At 45.9% G+C, this 25,653-nt stretch overlaps 1 protein-coding gene across 1 annotated transcript in view; it reads left to right on the top strand.

Annotated features, from left to right (window-relative positions):
• The window catches only part of LOC126527647 (uncharacterized), a 259,964-nt gene that overhangs the window by 202,613 nt on the left and 31,698 nt on the right, over positions 1 to 25,653 (top strand). The window contains exons 5-10 of the mRNA XM_055068917.1: positions 10,758 to 11,039; positions 17,192 to 17,629; positions 19,960 to 20,094; positions 21,318 to 21,523; positions 23,443 to 23,580; positions 24,312 to 24,406. Of these exons, the coding sequence (XP_054924892.1) occupies positions 10,758 to 11,039; positions 17,192 to 17,629; positions 19,960 to 20,094; positions 21,318 to 21,523; positions 23,443 to 23,580; positions 24,312 to 24,406 (1,294 nt within the window). The remainder of the gene's footprint in view (positions 1 to 10,757; positions 11,040 to 17,191; positions 17,630 to 19,959; positions 20,095 to 21,317; positions 21,524 to 23,442; positions 23,581 to 24,311; positions 24,407 to 25,653) is intronic.

The following is a 25,653-nucleotide window of genomic DNA, read 5'->3' as shown; positions in this document are numbered from 1 at the left end:
AACAATAGTGAATCTTAAACTGTATGCTTCGTTTTTGTGAACACTGAACAGCGCAGGTGAATGACAATATATATATATATATATATATATATATATATATATATATACACACTGACAAGATATAGGTGCGCATCTCAGACTTGTGGGCCTATGCCACTAGTGGCTCGTCTGCACTCGTCTGTCATTGCCTGCCCAAGGCAATAATAGCCGGTGTGAAATAACGGTTAGGTGCAAGAGCCCGAGAGCTCTATTCTTTATGACTATGGTTAGATTGAAGACTATTATAAGAAGTACGAACGCCTGCACTTTACAAGGCTGTCCAGACCCACGAGACAAAAGAATAATAATACTGTTGCGCATATTCCAGGCCGCCACGCATGTGCTCTGGGTCAGCTTCCGGCTGGATTCCCAAATCATAAAGTTCGTTGTCTGAACGCTGCAACAAATTTTGGCACACTCCGGCTTGCTTTTATGGTGTCGCATGCGCAACCGATAACTCGATGCAGCCTGTAAAGATTCAGATGTTTATGTACTGATGCAGCGATACCCGATAACGGCTAAAGCAAGTAGAGTTTATATTTCCCTTGTAGTACAATTCGAGGGTTGTAAAAAGCTGGATTAAAGTTGGCGAGGAAATTGGCCTCTGGATAGCGGGGCCCAACAAAAAAAATACCGACCAACAACAAAACAAGCTATGTTAGCCGATAGGAAAAATGCTATTTGCATAAATTCATAGACAATGTATGTAGATTTATAGAACGCAGAAAAATAACATGTACTTAGAGGCATATTCACTATTGTACAATATAAATACCGCATGTGCAATGGCTTAATACGGAGGTAAGCATATGCAAATAATAGAAAGGTAAATGCAATGTGCTAGGTCACATGCCAGTGTATTGTAGGCTACCACCACGAAAATGGTGGCCTGCCATTGTTTTATTCGACAACTAATTGGAAAATTTGCTCCCTTTTAGCAGTTCTTTTTTTGTCTTTTTTTTTTTTTTTTTTTTTGGCGTGACCGTCAGCATCTAAATTACGCAGTGGCGATATAATCCACAGTTGATCAGGAGAGACCTTTGCTAGTCATACAAGTCGAGTTCAGCAGATGTTTGCTTGACTACTTGAGCACTGTCTCCATTTAATTGACTCTGTTTATAGTTGACCCTGCAGAGATACTCTTACTCGGTGGCCCAGCGTTCCATGAACCTTCGAGTAATTCGACGCACATTGAAATGTTGAAAAAGACGCGATGATTGGCTAATGTTTAGAGTAAGCATCGTTACTCACGCAACAATACTTTATTCCGCGTCCTAAACACAAGCAAGTGACCACTGTGACAAATTGTGACATTAGTGGCAAAACCAAAGGAGAAGCGCCGGCTTAAAAAAAAAAGTGTAAGCCCGCAGTTAGCGGCAAGATGCGTAGCACTGGAAAAGCCGGCTGGTCATAAACTAAACGTTTTGCTGGGTACAACATTAACGATGTACGTTGCTAAGCTAAATTATTATTATTACAATCACTTCAATGTACATAAACGCCACGCAGAGGGAAGGATAAGTGGGTTAGCAATTGTGTTCTAAGCATGACACCAAGCGACACCGAGTTTGAAGATGCGAAAAAAAAGAAAAAAGGAAAACGAAAGGAGATAAAAACAGAAAAAAGAAACGGCAACACACACTCCAAATTACACAGAAAGCATGAGCATCAAGGAGCGTGCTAGCAACATGTTCCACTGTACTAGATAAGCGAGTGCAGTGTGCTGAACAAAGGACATCTATAGGAAGGACCATACAGTCTAAACACGATAAGCTTTAAAGTATTTCTGTAGACTAGCAGCTTGGGCTTGTTGGTTTTCCATCCTGGTGTTAACAGCACAAAACGTAGACGGAACACGAGACGAGAAGACGACACGACAAGCGCTGTGATGTCGTCTTCTCGTCTCGTGTCCCGTCTAGAAGTGACGCTGTAAACACCAGGAAGCTTTAAAAGGTACACATTTTACCATTTTTACATGTAATTTGTTATTTTCGCGTAAAACTACGTCTGGGGCAGATCTTTAGGTAAGAAGATGTATAGCAGCAAAGTGACTAGAATTTGCAACGGCTAAATACCATGCTCAGCTTGAATGCGAGGCATTGCATTGAATGTATACGCTGTAACATGACAATTCTCTCTGCATTTATAATGTTGGTCCGCCTTCGTAAATGTCACTTCGCTTCCCGGAAACTTTGGGCCTGGTAGGTAATATTGAAACATCTATAGCAGGATCATAGAATATAAAATTAAATTATGGGGTTTTACGTGCAAAAAAAATGTTCGCATTTAGAAATTTGCACCGTCCTTAGAGTGTAGAAAACAATAACACAAGCCTCCGTGCAGATCTGCATTTCCGGGATCCCGAAAATTCCCGGTACCTTGGTACGAGTATCGGCAGCAGGAGTAGAAGCAAATGGGCGCTCCGTATACCACGTTCAATATCGAAATTCCCTCTCCGATAGCCAGACATTCATCGACTTTCAGTTAATGGCCATCAGCAAAAGTGCCAGCAAAGCTTCCGCACTGCACTACTAAGTACTGCGCGCGGTAGTGGTATGGAAGTACCGGTCGATTCATACATGGGGTCGTCTCCGCGATGTTCTGCTCCTGCCGTGATTAACTAAATGGCCCAATAATGCGCCGTTCATTGAGCGCACCCTATTAGGGCAGGCGTGACAGAACGAGGGCCACGTTTCCGGCAGGGCACAGGCGTCCCGGTAAGTAAGCTCGGAAATCGTTATTTCGGAAAGGCCCTCTCGAATTGCCGTTCGTTGCCCCTTTTTTGTTTGTTGTTGTTGTCTCGGCACTAACGAAAATGACAGCGCGCAAAAACAGCCAGCGAGAAGAAGCGACGGAGACGTAGTATAGGCGCCCTTATATAAACGGCCAAGGAAACTATAATACGAGGGTCCGGCTCTGTAACTTAATAAGGCCGTATCGGAGTCGGCACTTAGTGAGTCTACTTCATTCAGTACGCTTAACCGATTCTTACGTTATCTTGCATTCATAGTCGTTGTTCTTTAGACGCGTAACTGTTTATTGTATCTCTCCGTGTAAAGAACTAGCTTACGTATGGCACATATACGCGATGCCTAGTACACAATGTGCCGTCCGTCTAATAGCGATAGTAGTAGTAGTAGTAGTAGTAGTTGTTGTAGTAGTAGTAGTAGTCAATTGCAGTTTTCAAGCTTCAAAACAGATCTTTTCCACGGCTACCACATCGCTTCAGCTAAGCACCACTGGGCGCAGCAGTCGCGAACTGTTTGTATGCCAAACTGTGAGATTAACCTATATACGGAACTTCGGGAACGTCATTGCACTGGATCTCGGGATTAATCTCAGCCACATCAGATTCGTTACTGGATTCCCCAAAGCAGCGTATACGTTCGTTCTTTATTGTTTGTTTGTTTGTTTGTTTTTACCATTCCGCCGGTCAGAATGCGGACGCCGTGGCAGGGACCCGAACCCGGGATCTTCCGCCCAGCAGCAGATACCCACAGCTCCTGCACTTCACTAGGCCAACGCGGTGGGCAGATGTAGAACATCTTGTCGGAATTCAAGAGAAAGAAACAGACAGAAAGATGAGACAGAAAAGGTTGGGGAGGTTAGCCGTAAGACAAGCGCACTTTTTGTCACCCCGCACAGGAGAGGCGGGTAAGCGGAGACGGGAAAATGGCAAAGAAGGGCGCACGCAGGTGAAGAGAGTGAGCGATAAAAATTTCCAGAGAGATCATCAACGATTATTTCCCGCTGTAAGCGAACAGCCGAACGATTCTAGAAAGCTAGTAGCCTTATTAATCGAATGGTGCGCTTGAGAGCCCGGATTGGTTACGGCGAGTGACTGCGCTGCTACGGTGCGGTCAGCTGACTTTCCTCTCGTCGGTCAACCAACGTCTCTCCCTGTCTACCAGTTAATTAGATTTTATGGCAAAATACTTCGCAGTCGTGGTATCGTGTGACGGACCTCCTTGAAGTAATTTTCGCATATTGGTTTTTGTGGCCAAATCGAAAGCAGTCTTGTGCCGAATTTTTCTGTACAAGCCGGAACTTAGATTAAAGGGCACCCGCCGGAAAAGACGCTGTTTAGTAAAATGTTTCGTTCAGTATCTCTGTGAGTAAGATTGGAGAAATATTCCTTCAAAAGTCACGCGAGGTGCTTGCGCTGCTTTGGGGCTGGCCGTATTACATAAGGAGTTGCGCCTTCGAGATCGAGCTTCGCACTTATATTTACATCACTGCCCTGTAGAACGTGGTTTAGTAGCTCGGATTAACTCGCATCGCGAGGAAAGTGGGAACAAAAATTGTGGAGAACACACCCAATGTAAGCGAACCTATCTTGGTTCCTACTGAAACAAAATGCGGGCTATGGACAACCAACTGATCTCTCTATTTACAGATCGCAATTTTGTAACGCGACAGCTACCGCAGTATAGGACCATAAGCGCACGGCCAGCTCTCTCAGCCAACACCGCGGGCTTTGCAAAGCGAACGGAAGTCTAATCCAGCCCTTAAACGTGTTGAACCACGAGACGCGACGGGCTCTTTTTCCCCGACTCGTATTTGCAGCTTTAGCTCAGAGCAAACCCCGTTTTTGTATCTGTAGGCGATAGGTAGTATGCAAAACTCGCTCCCGAACATGCAAGACATTACAGATGCATAATGACGCCGATTCCGTTGGTGTTCGACGCCTGGGTGACAGATGTGCACAAACTTTAATGCGCGGCGTCTGCTGTTCCACTTTTGTACATCGTGCTTCGGGCTGTGTCATGAGGGAAGTGTTCAGTAATCATTTTTTTCAGTGAGTTCGCAGGAGGCCATTGGGACAAGTGAATTCCGCCTCATGAAAAAAAAAAAAAAGATTCATTTAGTGCCGGAAGAAAAATACTTACCCCTCTTTTAAACATTAAGCGGCTTGTTCTACAAAAAAAACAAATTTGTTGTAAACAATTTCCGTGCTCGTAAATTGCTCATATCATGCAAAATATCATGCAAACCTGGGGTTCTTTAACGTGCACCTAAATCTAACTACACAAGTGTTTTCGCATTTCACCATCATCGAAATGCGGCCGCCGTGGCCGGGATTCGATCCCACGACTCAGCAGTCATTCCTTTCGCGGTCGCTATCTCGCTTGCTCGCTGTTTTATCAAGCATGTTTGTCAGTTCTTTCAGTCTTAGAGAGCAGTTCTTTTCGTACTACTCAATAGGCTCCTTTTTTTTTTTAATTCGGGGGAGACGTCGCTTCACAAACCTCGGTAGCTCAGTGGCATGTCATTATACGCTGAACGCGAGGTTACATGTTCGATTTGAGACTGGAGCAGCCGAATCTCAAACGGACAGGAGTGCAAATACAGCCATGCTGCTGCATTTACATGCGCATTGAGTTCCAAGCGGTGAAATAACTTATTTCGTGTTCCCCACCACGGCATGCCTCATAATCAGTAGATATTTCCGTAGAATCTGAGAAAAGTTAGAGATTTAAGTGATCTGATAAAATTAGGAAAAGGACCGGCATAGGAGCGAGTCAGCTGGCCAAAGACCGTGGTAGTTGCAGATAGCTAAGGGAGGCCCATGGTCCTGCAGTTGACACAAAACTAGGCTGGCTGTAATGATGGGAACGATACAACTGAAACATATAATGAAGACATGCATAATGGATTTTAATGAATAGATTTTATCCCTATCGCTTCCGTCTCGCGCCCTTTTTCTCCCTCTCAAAAAGCAGTACTGTTGGCATTGTACAAGCGAGACAGCGTCATCGCTAAGAGTTGACGGTGCTCTGCAAGAATTTTCTACCGGTATCGCCATTTTCTTAAGAAGAAGAGAACTAAACCCCCGTTCCCTGAGCGCGCATTCACGGAAGCATAATTGCACGACAAGAAATGAATAAAACGATAACTATCAGTTCAGTTGATTCGTTGCTTAACCACGCGCAAACGCCCACTTGGAACGCCCTCTTTCAGCCTACTCGATCAGGAGGGATGAAAATAAAATACACCCGAGTGTTGCGCAACTCTGATCGCTCGCCTTCTTCTCCCGTAAAGCGGGCAAGCTAGAGTTCAATGCGAAGTGTGCGCAAAGCACTTTGCGACGGAGGCAAAATCTCGCGCCCGAGTTGGGATATCGAAAGCGACGTTCGATCTTTTCATCCGAGAGCATCGGTCGAATGCTTTAGGAGCGGCAATGTTACGGAAAGTAAGAAAAAAAAAATAGAAGCTAGAGCACTCAGCAATGTGCGTAAACGCGCTGTCAGTGTTTACGTCTTCCGCTCACCGCTCGCCATTCTTCCACCGCCCTGCACGCAGTGCTCTTGAAACGTTTCCTATATTATTTGCACACATATTTCATTTGTATTGTGTACCCTGTTTTTCTTTTGTTCCGCCTTATCCACGTTCTCGCGTCAACACCATGCCGCCTTCTCACAACATCGTCAAAAGCTTTGCATAGATTGCCGAAGTGTCGATAAGAATCAGCCAACGCGCACATGTACGCAGACTCACACACGCACACACGCATACAAACTCTTGCACGGTTCTCAGCCAGAGTGTGCGAGGACGCTCTCATCCGTCGAACCAAATGCGTTCCGGCAGTACTCGCTCGAATGGAAAGAAACTGCGCTTCTTCCTTTCATTCTTGCTTTATCCTTCTTTCATGGTTCTCAACTTTCTCCTTGCGCCTAGCGTCGACCCATCATTTCCCGCGTATACGCTTGCTCCGATAAACAGCACAACCCTTTGGCACACGGAGACTTCGACGAAGCACTTAGATTCCTTATCGGACGTGGAATATATCGCTTCCGCGCCACCGCTCTCCGGTTATCGTGTTTACCCGTTGCTTAGTTTTTGTTTAACAGCTCAAACTATCATTTTTCCTTCGTTTGACGCGATGTCGCCGCTTGCGCGTCGGGGTTTTCGACATCACCTTCAATAAGCGGAGCTCCTGAACTAACCAAGTGTTTGCTAAACAAATATAACTCCGTTAGGACTTTCGGCTTATCATAATTTTGTTGTCCTAACTCTCGCTATCTCCAGTAAACTTGCTCGCTTGTCTACTGCGGCAGATAGCTGCGAACGCCGCCTACACCCAATCAAAGCTGCCCGGGCGTCGGAACTTCCTAACACGGAATTCGGGATCAACTCATAGTACAGCTTTCAACACACGCTCACTCACTTACACAATCAATCAATCAATCAATCAATCAATCAATCAATCAATCAATCAATCAATCAATCAATCAATCAATCAATCAATCAATCAATCAATCAATCAATCAATCAATCAATCAATCAATCAAGAAAACAAACAATCAAATAACTAATCAATCAATCAATCAATCATTGAAGAAAACAAACAGTCAAACAACTAATCAATCAATCAATCAATCATTGAAGAAAACAAACAGTCAAACAACTAATCAATCAATCAATCAATCATTGAAGAAAACAAACAGTCAAACAACTAATCAATCAATCAATCAATCACTGAAGAAAACAAACACTCAAACAATTATACAATGCAAGCAAGCAAAAAAAACGCACACAGCGGCCTCCACAGCACACGTGGCAGAGCAGATATACGCGTCATACGCAGGTGGCGCCTTGGGCTCCTACACCACAGTCGAAGCTATCATTTCCGCTTTCATTTCCCTGCGAGAAATCTCGCCTTCCGCGTGAATACGTTCCATACTTCAAGAGGTTAGACCACAAGTCATCCGACGACGCTCCGGACGCTCATGCGCAGTCTACACATTGCGTCTGATGACACAAGCTGGCACGATGGGAACGATACGAAAAGCTGAAACCTAACGCACGCGGTCAGACGCCTTAAAGAGCGCCTTGGGCGCGTGGTAAGGATGCATGCGATCGCGGCCTAATGGTTAGAGTATCGACTGCTGTGCTGGGAGACAGGGGCTCGAACCTACCACATGACACGCCCGTTTCTTGACAGCATTATAAGCCGACCTCACCAACTCTGAGGGTGTATACAACAGAAAATTCGAGGTGTGTTGAGCGAACGTGTTACAGTGGGACTGAAATATCAAATTTCCTAGAAATGCTCGGCGTTGAAAATCGCTTTCATAAATACGAGTGTGCAAGGTAACTCGTGACAGACGCAAAGCCGTCAAGACGTGACTTTACCTCATTCTAGTTACGTTATTGCATACTTAGCGATTTACCGGTGCTAAGTACTGGGCTAGCTTTCTTTTTAATAACACGAATAGCGCTTTGTTTTCTTATTTTTGTTTTTCAATAGAGGATTTTCCTCCTCCTCCTCCTTCCAGACCTACCGCTTGATTTGCATATTTAAGCGCTTCTGATGTAACGGACACGTGGTATAACACGTTTCCGAACGGCGGATGGTGAGGCGTTCGGGAGGCGAAATTGCCGGCGAAGACCGAGCCACAACGAGCCAACCATCGAGCCAACCAACCAACTTTTGGCGCTTAATCTATTGAAAACAACCATTAGATGTTACGCGTTAAGGTTGGGTGCTACACAGTATAGTCATCACAAGCCCTTCATTCAAAGGCACTGGTGGAGAACGGATTACAAGCAATCTAGAAAAAAAAAGGAAACTCAGCGATCGGCACGTCTCCTACGTCTGTCGTTGCATGCATTTTCAGTAGGCAGTGCTTTCCTTCTACTTTCTCTTTAGTTCTTCAGGCTTCCCCTTGGCTTGCTACGTGATCAATCTTGACCCAACAGCCAGCCTCTCTATCGAAGAGCTGCTGCGCTGCTGAGGCCATGGTGATGGATACGCGCTCGAACATGGTCTTCTATATTCGGGGTTTCGTCATCATTCTTGCGTTGGCTCTGTTGACAGTTGATCCCTCAGTTGTGCTGCATGAATACTTTCCAAGGCACCCTGTTTTGCCATTCTTATATGTGTATTTTTATCGTTTCGTTGTCTTTCACCATTCGTTTGTGTCCGGTACGCGGTAGGTTTAATGCACGTTGCCTCAACGTGCCCTCTGTTGGTCACTCTGTCATTCTGATTTGCGATTGGAGAAAAAAAATAGCAGTTGCGCCTTAAGCGCCGAGCAGTGGCAGCGACAACTCGTGTCATACAGGGCAGCATGAAGGGGCGAGCTAGGGATTGGGGCGAGACAATAGATCAAGGGGCAGGCGGGGTAGGAGGGAGGATTTCATGCGTGCATGGGCCAAAGCACTGCTTCCACGAACGGACACTCGAAATAATTAGATTGCGACAAGGCTTTTTAAACGGATGCGTAAGAGTGGGAGATAAGGCAAAACATGGCTCACTTAAGAATCTTGCCATACGAAGCTCCATAATTAGTTTTGTGTCTGATTAAGGCGATACCACAGACAAGCCCAGACCTCGAAAGAAGCCACCTGCCTTGTGCCGGTGCTTGTCACGGAACGTATTTTGTCGTGGACATTCCCACGCATTGCGATGCATTCGTAGGGATATCTCATTTTGTAAGCATACTTTGCATATATGGAGTGCTGTTGGGGGGCATTCGGGTTCGCGCATATAGGCTTGCACTTCGATAAAGGAAGGATACAATCCATCATAGGCTGTCTTGCTCCATCAATAATTACAACTCACACCAGTGGAGGTAGCATTTTCACTGTGCAGGGTCTCCGGGATCAGTGGCCGCAATACGGAAGTTCGATGCGAAACAACGCTCGTCGATATTATTAAGGTGTCCTCCGAGACCCGCGCAGCAGGCACTGTGCAGAATCGCAGCAGCACCGGCTGTTGTGGTTGCGTGTACCGTTAACAGGGACAGGTGTCGCGAAAACCGCGACGCGTAGTCGTGGTTCACTCGGCCGCACTCCGGGCCTGTTCCTCCGCTTTGAGGTTGCTCTTCGCAGGCTTTGTAAATCGCACATTCTGAGTAAATATAGGTGTAGGGCGCAACCCGCGAACAATAGTTTACAGTTAGGGAAGGGGAAGTATATCGCAGCCCATTTTGAGCGTCGTTTATTAGCGTCTAAATATTTTAATACTGAGTCCCACGACACCGCAAATCATCGTTGAGCGCACGCTATAGGATATGCGTGAACGGAGCGGTGCGGTATACCAGTGCCATTCACGTATACGGTAGCGAGCGTGCGACGCTTAGCGACAGCTCACGCGGGTGGCCCTCGTGCCTTTCGTTCACTCTGAGCGGTCACTCCACGAATGCGTCTAAAGTGATGTGCGTTTACTAAAGGACCAAAGTAAAACGCGAGCCGTGGAGAGTCTGCGGCGGCACCTTTTCCTCTTCGTCATTGTACTTACAATCATTTGACTCCAAAGATGCTCAATATTTTTTTGCACGGCTTCGCGTCCATTTGGACGCAACGTATTTCTCGACAAATGCTGGCACAATAACGGTGGTTGGTATACTTACGACACTCTTGGCGACGCAAGAAAATGGCGAATTCTCTTACAAAATATGGTATGTGAATAATAATACTATTTAGTGTGATGCTTTATATAGATAGGTAATGCTTTTCTACGTTGTTGTACGCAGCACCTAAACAGTGTTACTAATTTCTTTACTGTCCGGTTTTCCCGGCAGTTAATGCAAGGCTGTTGTTGCTGCTGCAGACAGGTGATCCGTATACTCCGCGCGCTGCCAGCATTTGGCCGTTTGAACGCCTCTCTTTTGGAACTGGCTCTTACCCTGCGTTGCACAACGACTGATCTCTGATGTCCTTCTAATCTATCTCATCTCCCCAATCTTTTTTTTAAATCTCCCATCTCGCAGACCCCCAGAACGCGCGTGCTGTCGTGGTGAACGAGACGAGCGTGCGCATCTGCTGGCAGCGACCCCTGTACGGCAACGTGTCCGGCTACGTGGTCAAGTACCGGGCGGCGTCGGAGAACGTCACCTCGTACGTCAACGTGACCACGGGCACCGGCGCCGACAAGTGCGTTCCGGTGCTCAAACTGCGGCCCTGGACCGACTACGAGTACCGAGTGTACGCTTGGAACGGCCGCGAAGAGGGCATCGGCAGTCCCGTGGACAGATTCGCGACGCGAATCGACTGTGAGCATATAGTACAAAACTAAGCAGTTTGCAGATGACACACCTCATCGGATGCTGTGCGGGGCTGTAGCACAACTTAACGTCGGCAAAGCAGAGAGACGAACGAAATAGTGGAGGCATGCGCTGTACTCACAACCAAAGTTTTTTTTATTATTAGCGGGGAACGTTCATATATATATATATATATATATATATATATATATATATATATATATATATATATATATATATAGCTAGCATCAACAGAACACATACGTTACGATAAATCACAAAAGTAGATGAAAAAACGAATGGATAGGGAGACAGTGACAAAAGCATGGTTAAGCAAACAAGGCCAAAGTTAAACAAAAGAAAAAAGAACAAGAACAACAAATAACTGTGCTTCAAGTTGCAGAGGTGTCACTGACATATCAGTGTTGCTCTAGTTTTGTTTTGTCCGTGTTACGTCACTCTGCTCAGGCATAGCAGTGAATGCGCGCTGCCTTGTCAACATTACAGCCATTCTCCGCAAGCTTCCTCACGGACAAGAGTTGCACTGAACGAATAAAATAATTACAATTTCTCTGTAAGCCTCCTCCCACTCCTATTTTCTTGTGCTACATTCTTCATCTAAAATAAGGAACCGTAAAGCAGCCACATAGTATCGCTGCTGGCGCTGGAAACAGTAAAACGGAGACGGAATGTGAGACCGCTTACGAGTTCACTCGGAGCCTTAAAAATGGTGAAGACCCCACCGTAATCAGAAGCAAAAAATGGAGCCTTCCTCTGTAGCACCTCTGTTGGGTAGCCGGGCACGGAATGCGCCACCCAAGCAATTTCTTATTTTTATTCACACCTCACCTTCACTCTTTCACCTTCACTTCACCTTCACTTCAGTTTGTCGTGTGCGTATCGTGGCTACGCACGCTTATATCGCATTCCGTTTCTCTACCACGGCTGCGCTTTAAAACCACGGCGCTGCAGTTTTTGCTTTTCTTTTCTTTCTTCTTCTCCGCCCTTAAACTGGCTCTCTCAACTACTACACGCAGAGACAAAGAAACAGCGCGCGCATTAGATCCCATAGATGAGATGAATATTTACAATTAGTATTAGGGTTATAATTATATTCGAGTGCTGATTGCCGTGCTATCGTTTGCTAACGAAGCTTTCCCTCAAGTCTAAATATTTTAAGGCAGTTTGTCGTGTGCGTATCATGGCTACGCACGCTTATATCGCATTCCGTTTCTCTACCACGGGTGCGCTTTAAAACCACGGCGCTGCAGTTTTTGCTTTTCTCTTCTTTCTTCTTCTCCGCCCTTAAACTGGCTCTCTTAACTGTACTACACGCAGAGACAAAGAAACAGCGCGCGAATGCGATCCCATAGATGAGATGAATATATATATATATATATATAGATATATATATATATATAGAAAACTATCAGTCATAGCTCTCGTAGTATAGCCCTCTGGGCCGTTTCCTTTTTTTTTCGAAAGTAGTCCTATTAGGGTTATTATAATTACACGAAGGTACTTCGCCCTCATCAGCAGCAGTCCTTGGTATAGTTATTCTGGCGGCTAGCTTCCCACGCTATGCGAGCCGCCATCGCACCTGGTTAAGCTTTTCCTAGACGCTAGAGCTATGTGTTGTCCGCGCAACCTTGAGCGATCGGAAAGCACGTTTCCCCCTCTTGGCCGGCGGAGAAGGGATGCTTCGTTCCGGCCGCGAAGCTCTCCACATCTCTGTAAGGTGCCTTGTGGATGTCTCGCGCTGAAGATGCCCTCTCGGTGAGCGCATATTTCACCCCTCATCTTTTAAGAGGTTCAATACATACGAGCATTTGTCTAGCAAACCAGATTTTTTTTCAAGGGAATTTTCCACGTCTCAGTAATTTCTCTCGTCGTATTCGAGTGCTGATTGCCGTGTTATAGTTTGTTAACGAAGCTTTCCCTCAAGTCTAAATATTTTAAGGCAGTTTTCCTAGCCTCTAAAGCCGCTCGAGTTCGCTCTTCTCCTTGAGCGGCCATTTTTCCTAGAAAGTATGCCTTCCAACTACTCGGAATCAGCAAAAACCGACTATCGCGGACAACATGAGTCTCTTTCCACGTAAGTGTGAGGCTCAGAGGAGGAGCTGTGGCGCTTGAAAGTAGCCTGGGGCCTGACGAACCAACCGACTGAGCTATCTTTCCGGGCAACATCGAAGGGTCACGAGTTCAAATCACCTGTTATGTTCCGTTTTTTTTTTTTCCGCCCCTTTTTCTTTCTTTTTTTTCTTTCTTTTAATGTCTTTTCCTTTATTTTATCACTGTACGGGAACCCTCCTAAAAAAAAAAAGAAAAAAAAAAAAAGATATATATCTTCAAATATGTAAGGCCTCACATGTGCAGGTCATAAATACGAGGTTCTCTAGCCGAGTGCCATCCATGCGGTATAACCGAGCTCAGATTGGTCCACCTTGACTGACCAAGTAGGGCACCACTGTAGGTTAAATGAGGCGTACAACTCCTGCGGGACCCGCCGTGGTTGCTCAGTGGTTATGGTGTTAGACTGCTGAGCACGAGGTCGCGGGATCGGACCCCGACCACGGCGGCCGCATTTCGATGGGGGCGAAATGCGAAAACACCCGTGTACTTAGAATTAAGTGCACGTTAAAGAACCCCAGGTGGTCGAAATTTTCGGAGTCCTCCACTACGGCGTGCATAATCAGAAAGTGGTTTTGTCACGTAAAACCCCATAAATTAATTTTTAATTTAACTCCTACGGGGACGGTAGAGTATCCGTCTCCAGTGCAAGAGGACCGTGATTCAAATCCCGGTGCCGCGCTATTCTCCACCGGAAAATACAAAAAAAAAAAAAAAACCGTGTGTTGAGAAAATTGCACAAACAGGCCTGGAGTGCGGCCTGATCCCGGTGACCAGAACCGGTAACGCACTCTCTCACCAGAGCAGGATTGGCCACCCTGGTGCAGTACTTGGCCACAACCTCCTATATGAATACAACAATCGAACCCCGGCCCTCAGTCCCCAGCAGCCGCGAAGCAACTGACCACGGCGGCGGTCAGATCTGTGACGCTGCAGAGGGTGCTAAGAATACCTGGCTCCGGACAGGCCGCCATTGGAATCTGAACCTGGCAACGTTTAACGTTAGAACGCTATCTAGTGAGGCGAGTCTAGCAGTGTTATTGGAGGAATTAGAGGGTAGTAAATGGGATATAATAGGACTCAGTGAGGTTAGGAGGACAAAAGAAGCATATACAGTGCTAAAAAGCGGGCATGTACTGTGTTACCGGGGCTTAGCGGAGAGACGAGAACTAGGAGTCGGATTCCTGATTAATAAGGAAATAGCTGGTAACATACAGGAATTCTATAGCATTAACGAGAGGGTGGCATGTCTTGTTGTGAAACTTAATAAGAGGTGCAAAATGAAGGTTGTACAGGTCTACGCTCCTACATCTAGTCATGATGACCAGGAAGTCGAAAGCTTTTATGAAGACGTAGAATCGGCGATGGGTAAAGTCAAAACAAAATACACTATACTGATGGGCGACTTCAATGCCAGGGTAGGCAAGAAGCAGGCTGGAGACAAGTCAGTGGGGGAATATGGCATAGGCTCTAGGAATAGCAGAGGAGAATTATTAGTAGAGTTTGCAGAACAGAATAATATGCGTATAATGAATACCTTTTTCCGCAAGCGGGTTAGCCGAAAGTGGACGTGGAGGAGCCCGAATGGTGAGACTAGAAATGAAATCGACTTCATACTCTGCGCGAACCCTGGCATCATTCAAGATGTAGACGTGCTCGGCAAGGTACGCTGCAGTGACCACAGGATGGTAAGAACTCGAATTAGCCTAGACTTGAGGAGGGAACGAAAGAAACTGGTACACAAGAAGCCAATCAATGAGTTAGCGGTAAGAGGGAAACTAGAGGAATTCCGGATCAAACTACAGAACAGGTATTCGGCTTTAACTCAGGAAGAGGACCTTAGTGTTGAAGCAATGAACGACAATCTCATGGGCATCATCAAGGAGTGCGCAATAGAAGTCGGTGGTAACGCCGTTAGACAGGAAACCAGTAAGCTATCGCAGGAGACGAAAGATCTGATCAAGAAACGCCAATGTATGAAAGCCTCTAATCCTACAGCTAGAATAGAACTGGCAGAACTTTCTAAGTTAATCAACAAGCGTAAGACAGCGGACATCAGGAACTATAATATGGATAGAATTGAACAGGCTCTCAGGAAAGGAGGAAGCCTAAAAACAGTGAAGAAGAAACTAGGAATAGGCAAGAATCAGATGTGTGCGTTAAGAGACAAAGCCGGCAATATCGTTACTAATATGGACGAGATAGTTCAAGTGGCTGAGGAGTTCTATAGAGATTTATACAGTACCAGTGGCACCCACGACGATAGTGGAAGAGAGAATAGCCTAGAGGAATTCGAAATCCCACAGGTAACGCCAGAAGAAGTAAAGAAAGCCTTAGGAGCTATGCAAAGGGGGAAGGCAGCTGGGGAGGATCAGGTAACAGCAGATTTGTTGAAGGATGGTGGTCAGATTGTTCTAGAGAAACTGGCCACCCTGTATACGCAATGCCTCATAACCTCGAGCGTACCGGAATCTTGGAAGAACGCTAACATAATCCTAATCCATAAGAAAGGGGACGCCAAAGACTTGAAAAATTATAGACCGATCAGCTTACTGTCCGTTGCCTACAAAGTATTTACTAAGGTAATCGCAAATAGAATCAGGAACACCTTAGACTTCTGTCAACCAAAGGACCAGGCAGGATTCCGTAAAGGCTACTCAACAATAGACCATATTCACACTATCAATCAAGTGATAGAGAAATGTGCAGAATATAACCAACCCTTATATATAGCTTTCATTGATTACGAGAAAGCGTTTGATTCAGTCGAAACCTCAGCAGTCATGGAGGCATTACGGAATCAGGGTGTAGATGAGCCATATGTAAAAATACTGGAAGATATCTATAGCGGCTCCACAGCCACCGTAGTCCTCCACAAAGAAAGCAACAAAATCCCTATAAAGAAAGGCGTCAGACAGGGAGATACGATATCTCCAATGCTATTCACAGCATGTTTACAGGAGGTATTCAGAGGCCTGGAGTGGGAAGAATTGGGGATAAAAGTTGATGGAGAATACCTTAGCAACTTGCGATTCGCTGATGATATTGCCTTGCTTAGTAACTCAGGAGACCAATTGCAATGCATGCTCACTGACCTGGAGAGACAAAGCAGAAGGGTGGGTCTGAAAATTAATCTGCAGAAAACTAAAGTACTGTTTAACAGTCTCGGAAGAGAACAGCAGTTTACGATAGGTAGCGAAACACTGGAAGTGGTAAGGGAATACATCTACTTAGGGCAGGTAGTTACTCGCGGATCCGGATCATGAGACGGAAATAATCAGAAGAATAAGAATGGGTTGGGGTGCGTTTGGCAGGCATTCTCAAATCATGAACAGCAGGTTGCCACTATCCCTCAAGAGAAAAGTATATAACAGCTGTGTCTTACCAGTACTCACGTATGGCGCAGAAACCTGGAGGCTTACGAAAAGGGTTCTGCTGAAATTGAGAACGACGCAACGAGCTATGGAAAGAAGAATGATGGGTGTAACGTTAAGGGATAAGAAAAGAGCAGATTGGGTGAGGCAACAAACGCGGGTAAACGACATCTTAGTTGAAATCAAGAAAAAGAAATGGGCATGGGCCGGACATGTAATGAGGAGGGAAGATAACCGATGGTCACTAAGAGCTACGGACTGGATTCCAAGAGAAGGGAAGCGTAGCAGGGGGCGGCAGAAAGTTAGGTGGGCAGATGACATTAAGACGTTTGCAGGGACAACATGGCCACAATTAGTACATGACCGGGGCAGTTGGAGAAGTATGGGAGAGGCCTTTGCCCTGCAGTGGGCGTAACTAGGCTGATGATGATGACCTTCACTCTTACAATCTCCGTGAGATGTCTCTTATCACGACAATCCTACAAAAGTGTTCGGAAATCTGCTCTCACTTTGTTACTGACGTGCTGTACTACGAAAGCTTCCATTCACTATAAATTTTCGTGACAGTTTCACCGCGCAAAAAGTTTTATTTTTCTCAAGAGTGCTTTGGCGTCGTATAACGTTCTCAACCCCCCCCCTCTCTCTCTTAAACCTCAGACTGCTTGATGAACGTCTGCAAGCACGGCTCGTGCGAGGCCACGGACGCGCGCCCCGGTTACCGGTGCGTGTGCGACCCGGGCTTCTACGGCGAGGCGTGCGAGCACTTCGACCCGTGCTCGGAGAACCCGTGCAAGACGTTCGGCACCTGCGTCAACACCAGTCACGGCGAATACCGCTGCGACTGCTTCACGGGTTTCTCGGGCCGCAATTGCTCCGACTTCAACCCGTGCCTGCTCCAGCCCTCCGCCTGCCTGCACGGAGGCGTGTGCCAGTCCAACGCGTCGCACATGTTCACCTGCCTCTGCGTGGACGGCTACTACGGCAAGACGTGCCACCAGTACGACCCGTGCTTCTCGTCCCCCTGCCTGCACGGCGCTCGCTGCCTCAACGAGTCGGACGTCAAGTTCAGCTGCCAGTGCCTGCAGGGATACGCGGGTGAGTCCAGATCGCTGCAGCTGTGGTCTGGAGCTGCAAAGCGTTCTGAATTGAGCGGGGCTGTCCCGACTTGTGAGGTAGATGTCCCACCTCCCGTACTGACCCCGTCGGGACGGCCAGCTGCCCCAATGTTTGGTATTTCTCTCTTCCACTGGATAACAGTAAATAGACGAAATTTTGTTTTTATAACATCTGACAACTCGTTGGCCCATTCTTTCTTGCGTGTATTCTGTTGCACCGTCATAAACACAAAGGTCGGTTCCATTCTGGCTCTAGTTCCGTTGCAGGTATAACCATTCGCAGTACGTCTTTCCCTATTGGTTCCCACGTTAGCCAAGCAGCTGTTCTGTATCGTTGTTATAGTATACACTGGCGGCTTCTGGCACAGACAGGGTCGGTAACTACCAGCGATGCCCTCCTCCTCTTCCACACTTTCCTCGCCCTTCCGTCCCGATTTTGTCCACTCCAGAGTTGGAAACCCATTGTGGTTTCCTGTCTCTAGAAGACAAAAACGATGCTATTCGTTATCCTTTAGCCTGCAATATTTGCACGCTTGATGCTATGCCACAGAGTGCACACCAATTAAGGATAGTTTCGGCATACAAACTACACTGCCACTAGTATGCAACACTAAGGGACATGAGCTATGCTATGTAACAAGCGTGGTGCGCAAGGAAGTACAAACGTGCAAGCTAACCACGCGTTGATGCACTGCTAATCACGCACAAGTTTAAACGACAAGGTTGAACGTGCAGAGCCTCCAACAGATATTGGACACGGAATTTCCCGATCACTCTGTTAACTGGGCGAGAAAACCTATACCAGCCGCAGCTAGGCCTTGTCCTTAAAGGGCTGTTTCAGTGTTTAAGGTAGGGCCAACACACGTTTCGAGAGGCAGCACGCAACTGTAGCGACCCGAAGAGCACTTTCTGAACGCCGCACATCGCATCGATTCTCTCCCTGCAAGGGTAGGCCTTTTAAAGCGAAGTCCGGATGATGCGTTATCATGTCGTGCAATTCTCGCAGGCCATTTCCACGTGTTTTGGTGAGTGCATATTACCAACAGGCCGCCACAGATGGCCGGGGGTGGTTACAACACTAATGCAGTCTGACGCGCTTGTGTTTCGCAGTCTCGAAATGGGAATATCAAATATGACTTTAATGTTTCATGGCGTACACACATAGCGGAAACTCACTTCTTGTTCCACTTTTTCCCAATTTTTTTTTTTTTTTTTTTGTAGCGCTCAAGCTGTAGAGAGCATCTGAAGTTTCATTTGCTCGCACATGCTTCACCGCGTTGTCTTTTCAGCCGTCAAGTTTTCAGTTTGTGCAGGCACGATTTTCAAAAGATCTGTACAAGCAGGCGAGTTGAGGCCGTCTGGTAACTTATTGCAGATTAGAAATCTTTGCAACGTTGAGGCCTGCAACCTACGTCTGAGAAAAAGTAAGTCCTCAATAAGCAGTAAATTTGCAAAGAACTTTAGAAGCACCAGTAGGCTCCCGTCGGGACAACGTAGTCTTCGGTGATATTCCATTGTGAGTGCAGCCCTTAAAGACAGGTTGGTAAAGCCCTCAAGCGCGTAAATTAATGAACTTACATACGTCACCTGTTGAAGGATTAGCCGCATCATTTGCAAGTTTGTAGAATTCTGGTTCTTCATTCCTTATGAGGGTGGCTATGCCCTTCTGAACAGTTTCCTTTGATGCTGGCAATTCCTGTGCTGCATACTGAACAGATGAAGATACTAAGAATAAAGTATAGTCCACAATGGCAGGAAAATAGTGAATATTGCGTTCAACAATTGACGCATTTTCGTGTGCGAAATTTATCGTGACGGAGTAAAATTTATTAAAATTGTTCCAACATCGTCATCTTTTGTTTTGTTTTTAGTGCTTCCTGCACCACACTTGGCGCAGCGTTGAAATGCTCACTTGGTCGATACCTTACAAAACGAGAAACTAACATTCAATGTTTGTGCAGTTAAAAACCTCCACAATTATGAAGGCAGCGCTTGATATTTATGAAAGACACAGGAGTCTATGCCTTACACTACGATGAACTTCCTGTATTAAAGCTCACGAAAACCTTAAACGAATGGGACTAAAACAGACGTGTTTATTTTTCTATTTTCTAATCTGAAGGACCATCTGATCATGCAACAGTTTGTCTTATTGAAACACGCGATACGTGATGCGACAACACACACACAGGCAGCCGGCTCAAGCATGCGCACGTACGCATGCACGCAAACGCGATCAGCAAACGTAATGAAACATGTGACCGCAGCCTCTGATTAGGTGACTTTGTCGCATTGCACGTTTCACTGCAGGAAACCTTTGCGAGCAGAACATCAACGAGTGCCTCTCAAGCCCTTGCAAAAACCGCGGTGAGTGCGAGGACGGCATCAACAGGTTCACCTGCCACTGCCCTCCGGGTTACGGTGGCCCACTGTGCGAGCTCAGAGGTAGGCCTTTCGTTTACCTTTTGATTGCTTGAACCTAGCCACCTCCTGCATGGTTGATAGTGACACATGGTTTGCAATTTGTCTTTTAAAAGACACGTTTCTTGCCGCAAGTAAAAAAACACACAAACGGAAGACACATGCAAGACACCGTGGGCGGCTGTCTTTTAGGTATTGTCTTCTGTGTGTCCTTCTTTTGTGTATGTTTTGACTTGCGGCAAGAAACACGACTTTTAGCAAGCACCAACTAAGCAAACAAGCAGTTCTGTTGTTTCTCAAAGGTCACCGGAAGACAGCGCAGGAAGCAAACACTTAAGCAACTGTATCTCTGTAAGGTTGCACCCATAGCGCATACTAAGAACTGGGAAAAACAGTCAGTAGGAAAGCCGTTGGCAGCCAGCGCTCGTACGATCATATTTCTTGTCTCGTTCATGTCCTCTTCCTTTCGCACGGCTTCAAGAAGATTTCTGCAGATGGTATCGGCTTGACGAAAATACTCAGCAATTGTATACGTCAAGAGATAGTGCGCGAAATACTGTGCTTCGTTTGTCTAATGGCTGACACGAATTGTCTTAGGAGTAAACTACATGTATAAACGTTGGTGAGGACATATATTTATTTTAGTTTTAGCGAATTTTTGAGCATGCAAACATTATAGTTGTGACACACGTCACAAAAGCGGCATGAAATAAATTTTATAGCTATGCCTGCCAAACTCTCGTGCTAGATATTTTGGTGCGAACTACGTGGTGAGAATGAATGCATTTTTTTTACTGCGGCTACTCACATCGATGGCATAGTTGGATCTCGCTGTTGCGTACGACACATTTTTAGGGCCTTAAGCGGTATGGCACACGGAACCATCAGCCCTCTTAAGAGCACGAAAGATTTTACTGTGTACGAGAAAAAACTGCAACCTATTCAACTCCATTTTTAGAGTTTATGTACTTCCGGTGAAGTGCTTTAGCTCTTCCGGTTGAGTTCACTCTGTACCACGGGCGCTCTTTGTGCAGTATGACCAAGTATACGGTCTGGCTAGCTACTCTTAAAACATCAATTGTCAGCTACTCCTTTTACTCTTACAGTGTACTTCTGCCGCAGTGCCAGATAACTGCTATGAAATTTCACGTTTGAATTGGTGTTAAACGCCGCATTTACACGATCTTTGAGCCTTTGCAATATAATCTCGACAAATCTACGACTCAGTTCACTCGTTATCTCAACAGACACATGCCCGGAAGAAGTGCAGCAAACGGACAAAGGCACCTTCCACTGGCAGCCCACTGCGCACGGCTCCGTGGCCAAGGTCGAGTGTCCGTACGGTGCCTACAACCCTGCCAGCGAGTACAAGTATGCGAGACGAAAGTGCCGCCTGCTGCCCAGTGGACAGACGGGCTGGATGAAAATTTCGGCGCAGCACTGCCGGTATAAGGTGAGGTACACGGGCCAACACCAATCTCTTGCGCTTAGCTGGCAACTCTTAACGAAGGCGGTAGTTTGGTGTAGTTGGCCTGCGTACTAACAACCGATCCAGCACTTTCTCGACCTCGACAACTCAGGTCTCTAAATAAAGAAGTCTCGAATACGGTGGTGCCATTTTTTAATCTAGCCGCCCTCCTCATTATTTCGCACTCCCGTCATTGCCCGTGCGTGATTGGCTCAGTGCAGTCACGTGGCATTTCCACATGACCGCACGATCACTAGATGCGCCAAATTGACAAAGGCGGACCTAAGGAAGAAGAACACACAGTACTGTGTGTTGCATCTTATTGCCGTTCCTTTGATTTTGGCGCTACTCAGTTTTCTAGTGTAATTCTTGAGTGAGTAAGATCTGTCGAGATGCAATTTTGTCTTGGAACATTGCTTATAGTCTGAGTACATACTGACATTTTTCTTTCTTAACCATTAGAATAACGCTTTCTCGTAGGGCGCACAACTTTAGTCCCGATAACATTGCGCATATTGCGGATATGAAAGCTAAATATTCATTGGTGACAAAATCTTTAAGAAACAAAAGTGTGCAATAGAAGGCTTGATGTTCTTTATAGCGCAGTTGCCTTGATAGTAGGTTATGTTTTCAGTTGAGACCACTTCGCGGACAATGTCTTGATCTTTGTGGTAAGTACTGTATCCTGCAAGTGACAGCAAAAAAGGGATTATGACTTTTGCGCCATTATCGATTGCTCAGAAAAAAGTAAGAGATGCGTACGAGCGTCGTTTAAAGCCGAGGCCCAACAACGTGTTGGTTTCCTGGCTCTTATGGGGCTGTTATACTTAGCATAGTGTCAGTGGCACAAATATATCTACAAATGCTTCGCGTAAATTGAAATTTCAGAGTAAAGCTCACAGTGAACTGGAAGAGCTAAGTGGAATACTAGCACTTAACACAGCTCATGTTAGAGAATGTTTTGCTAGTTTCTGTCATTTTTTTATGCAGCAAATAAACCACTAGCTTTAATTTTTTGTAGAGTTCGATTACTTGCTCAAAATCTCTAAGATTAAATACTAAATTAATCTGCCCCGTACTGAAGGCGTCAAAGTCCAGTTTCTGAGAATTCGGGAATTAACACAGGGCTCTTGTTCTCAGGGGATGAAATAGCGAGGAGAATTATGGAAGAAGGGAAGAAATAAGAAGTTTACACAGGGGTTCTCTCTGCCTGCTGAGGTCTCGTCACATGTTTTTATAAAAAAATTACTCTTCTTTTAAATACTGCTGCACTTTCTCATAGAATAAGTGTTTATTTTCCTGCTTTTTGAAAAGTGACATTTATAGATACTCATTTATCTTTCTTTTTTCATTTTGTGTGGTTAGCGTCTCGCGCATTTACGTGGCTTGAAAAGCGTTCGACATCAACATCGACGGGAGCAGCAGAACATCGGTGAAACAAAAGTGGAACGCTATTTCTCGTACTAAATGAAATCACGTGAATAAACCGACCTAGAATTCCGTAATAAACAACTAAACGAAAAGCGCAGAGTGGTTCATTATTCAACTTTCTTTATTACACCCTACTTTAGTATCTTGTACAAGCAGTAGTGGCTTGACAGAAGCTCAACCGGGCTTGCCGCCGTCTAAGCGTTTATTTAGGAGACCATAACTGAGCGACGGCTGTGACGCTACAAACCAGTGGTAGTCTGAGCCAAGTTTTGTTCCTCGGCCTTTGGCTCGCCACTTTATAGCCAGGATATGACGACGGCTACGATGATGACTTATGGTTACTTCATAGTGTTATAGCTAGCAGGTAAAGGCTAAGACACATCTTTGTTATTCTGAATTCTCTCTTTAGATCTTGGGCCGAGTTTGACAACGGTCTCTCTGAAGTGTCCCATCATTGTATTGCTTTGACGCAGAGCTTTCAGACGGCGGAGAACATCACCTCTGAATTGGAGTTCCTGACGCACGATCCGAGCAACATCAGCCCGGAGCAACTGCAGAGCTTTGCTGATAAGATTGAGCCGGTTGTCGAATACGCAATCAAGGATATCAAGGTAAACCAAACGCTGAACCTGGAATGTTGGAAACACTGACACCAAATGCCGGAGTTTTTTCGGAATCGACATACATGCCTGACTTGCTGCCATCTATCTTTACTAAGGTAGAATTCCAATTCGAGAGGGCGTGGCCCAGCATTGAGTTGTCCAGGGTGTGAGTGCGTGTAAAGTTCTGTGGACAGATGCACGGTCTTCTACGTAACCTGCTCACTACATTCCACAGCGCATGTAGTTCTGATCCACGATCGCGACTTTGTTCACACGTGACCTTTATCATCCCTAACACCTTCTCGAACCTCTAGCATGTTGCGACGGCCACTAGTTGTCTTCATCAGCAGGTGACCGTTTGCTCTTACACGTACGCGTTCATGCCTATAACGTTACACTTACGCATCTGCTATTATAATTTTCGTAAGGAGTGTTCCTAGTCTCAGCAATCGGTCATCTGTGAAATAATAAGTCCTTAATTTACAAGGCTTTCGACTCTATCTTTCATGAGGTCAAAGGCAGCCGTGTGTCAAATGTTTTTATCCTTACACTAGTTACAGTAATTGCCAGATGTCATAAACGTTTTTTTTTAATAACACTGCTTAAAATCAGAGTGAGATATAATCGTAAGGTTTGAGAGGCGGGGAAAGGGTAGGCAGTCGACAACTAGCATACTATGTTTTCTTTGTAGAGAAAAGCGGTTCTCGTATGAGTAACTTCGCGCATTCATTCCAATGCAGATTGCGCAAGCCATGATTCACGTGATCAGCAACTTCCTCGCGCTCAATGACAGCGTGATCGCAGAAGGAGACGCGAAGGGAATGGCTGTCGAAAAGTAAGTACATAGGCAGCCCCCACTGTCCAATTCACATGGCCAGCGAAGGATACTTCGCGAAGGCTTGACTTTAATTGAGTGGTATTAAGGAGGGTTTCGCGGGTTCAGTTTTTTTTTTCAACATTTCCCCAGTGGAAATCGCAGCCATCTCGCTGACTAGTGCGTGCGTTATTTGTTGGGCGGCGCACGAGACAGTGCAAGGCGGGAGGTGGCGCCACGTAATGAATGTACAAAACGAGCGCGCCGATGACGTTCCGAGGTCTACAAACGGTATAACGTTTTCGCACTCCTACACGTAAGCAGTCTTAAGAGTCTGCGAAATTTTTCTTTTTCTTTTTTTAAACGTCGGCCGTGCGCGTTACGCGCCAATTTTTCGAGTTGCGCTTCCTCGTCATAGCTGGCGCTTTGAGACACCGATGTTAGAATGCACTGTTTCCGGGATCGGCCCCTATTCAAGATTACTTTCCTTGTAGCCGCCGACACTACGTTGAAACTGCGTGGCGCTATACTGCCTACATGACCGGCCCCCGCTGAACCGATTTGAACATTACATTGCCGGAGTGTAGCTGTCATCGTCCAGAGCCCAAGAGGCCCGTAGCTGGCAGAGCAAGTGAATGCAAGGATCGCCATTACTTATTTCTGTTTTAAATTTTGCTCTACTAACGGTCCCAAAAGGTGTTACAGGGGGGGAGGAGGGGTCAAATAAAGCAATGTATTTCAGTTATAGAGGGATAGTGAACATCACTTAGGGAAGAATGTACAGCACAACAAAATTGTAAAAAGAAAAGAAAGGAAAGAAAATGAAGTGAATGCAGGAACTACGGACTACGATTGTTAATACAAACGAGTAGCCAGAATGAATCAAACTGCAAGCGAGCGCCGATCACATCCCGATGTTCGAAAAAATTGGGTATGGAAACACGGGCACCAGAAGAAGGAAGCGGTCGACACAAACGCTGGCGTTGTCCAGTTTCCTCTGTCCGTGTCTGCACACCTACTCTTTTCGTTCTTTTTTTTCTAGAGCGAATCCATACCAACCAGTCCAACTTTCGGTCGTTCTAAGTGGCGCCCCCTTCGCACTCATCCCCTCAATTCGATTGCGCCTTAGTTCGGGCATACAACTCGTAGTGTTCGGACGTATGAGAAGAGGCCTGATGAACGAACACCGTAGGACCTAAGATTCTTTCTTGCCCCGTCTGTTTTATTTTTAAATCTTTCTAGTTGAACAGCTTCGGTAGTTTTAGCTG

This window comes from Dermacentor andersoni, chromosome 9, assembly GCF_023375885.2.
Source record: "Dermacentor andersoni chromosome 9, qqDerAnde1_hic_scaffold, whole genome shotgun sequence".
Taxonomy (NCBI): Eukaryota; Metazoa; Arthropoda; class Arachnida; order Ixodida; family Ixodidae; genus Dermacentor; species Dermacentor andersoni.
Note: the sequence above shows the minus strand (reverse complement) of the source record. Positions and strands in the feature narration are given on the sequence as shown.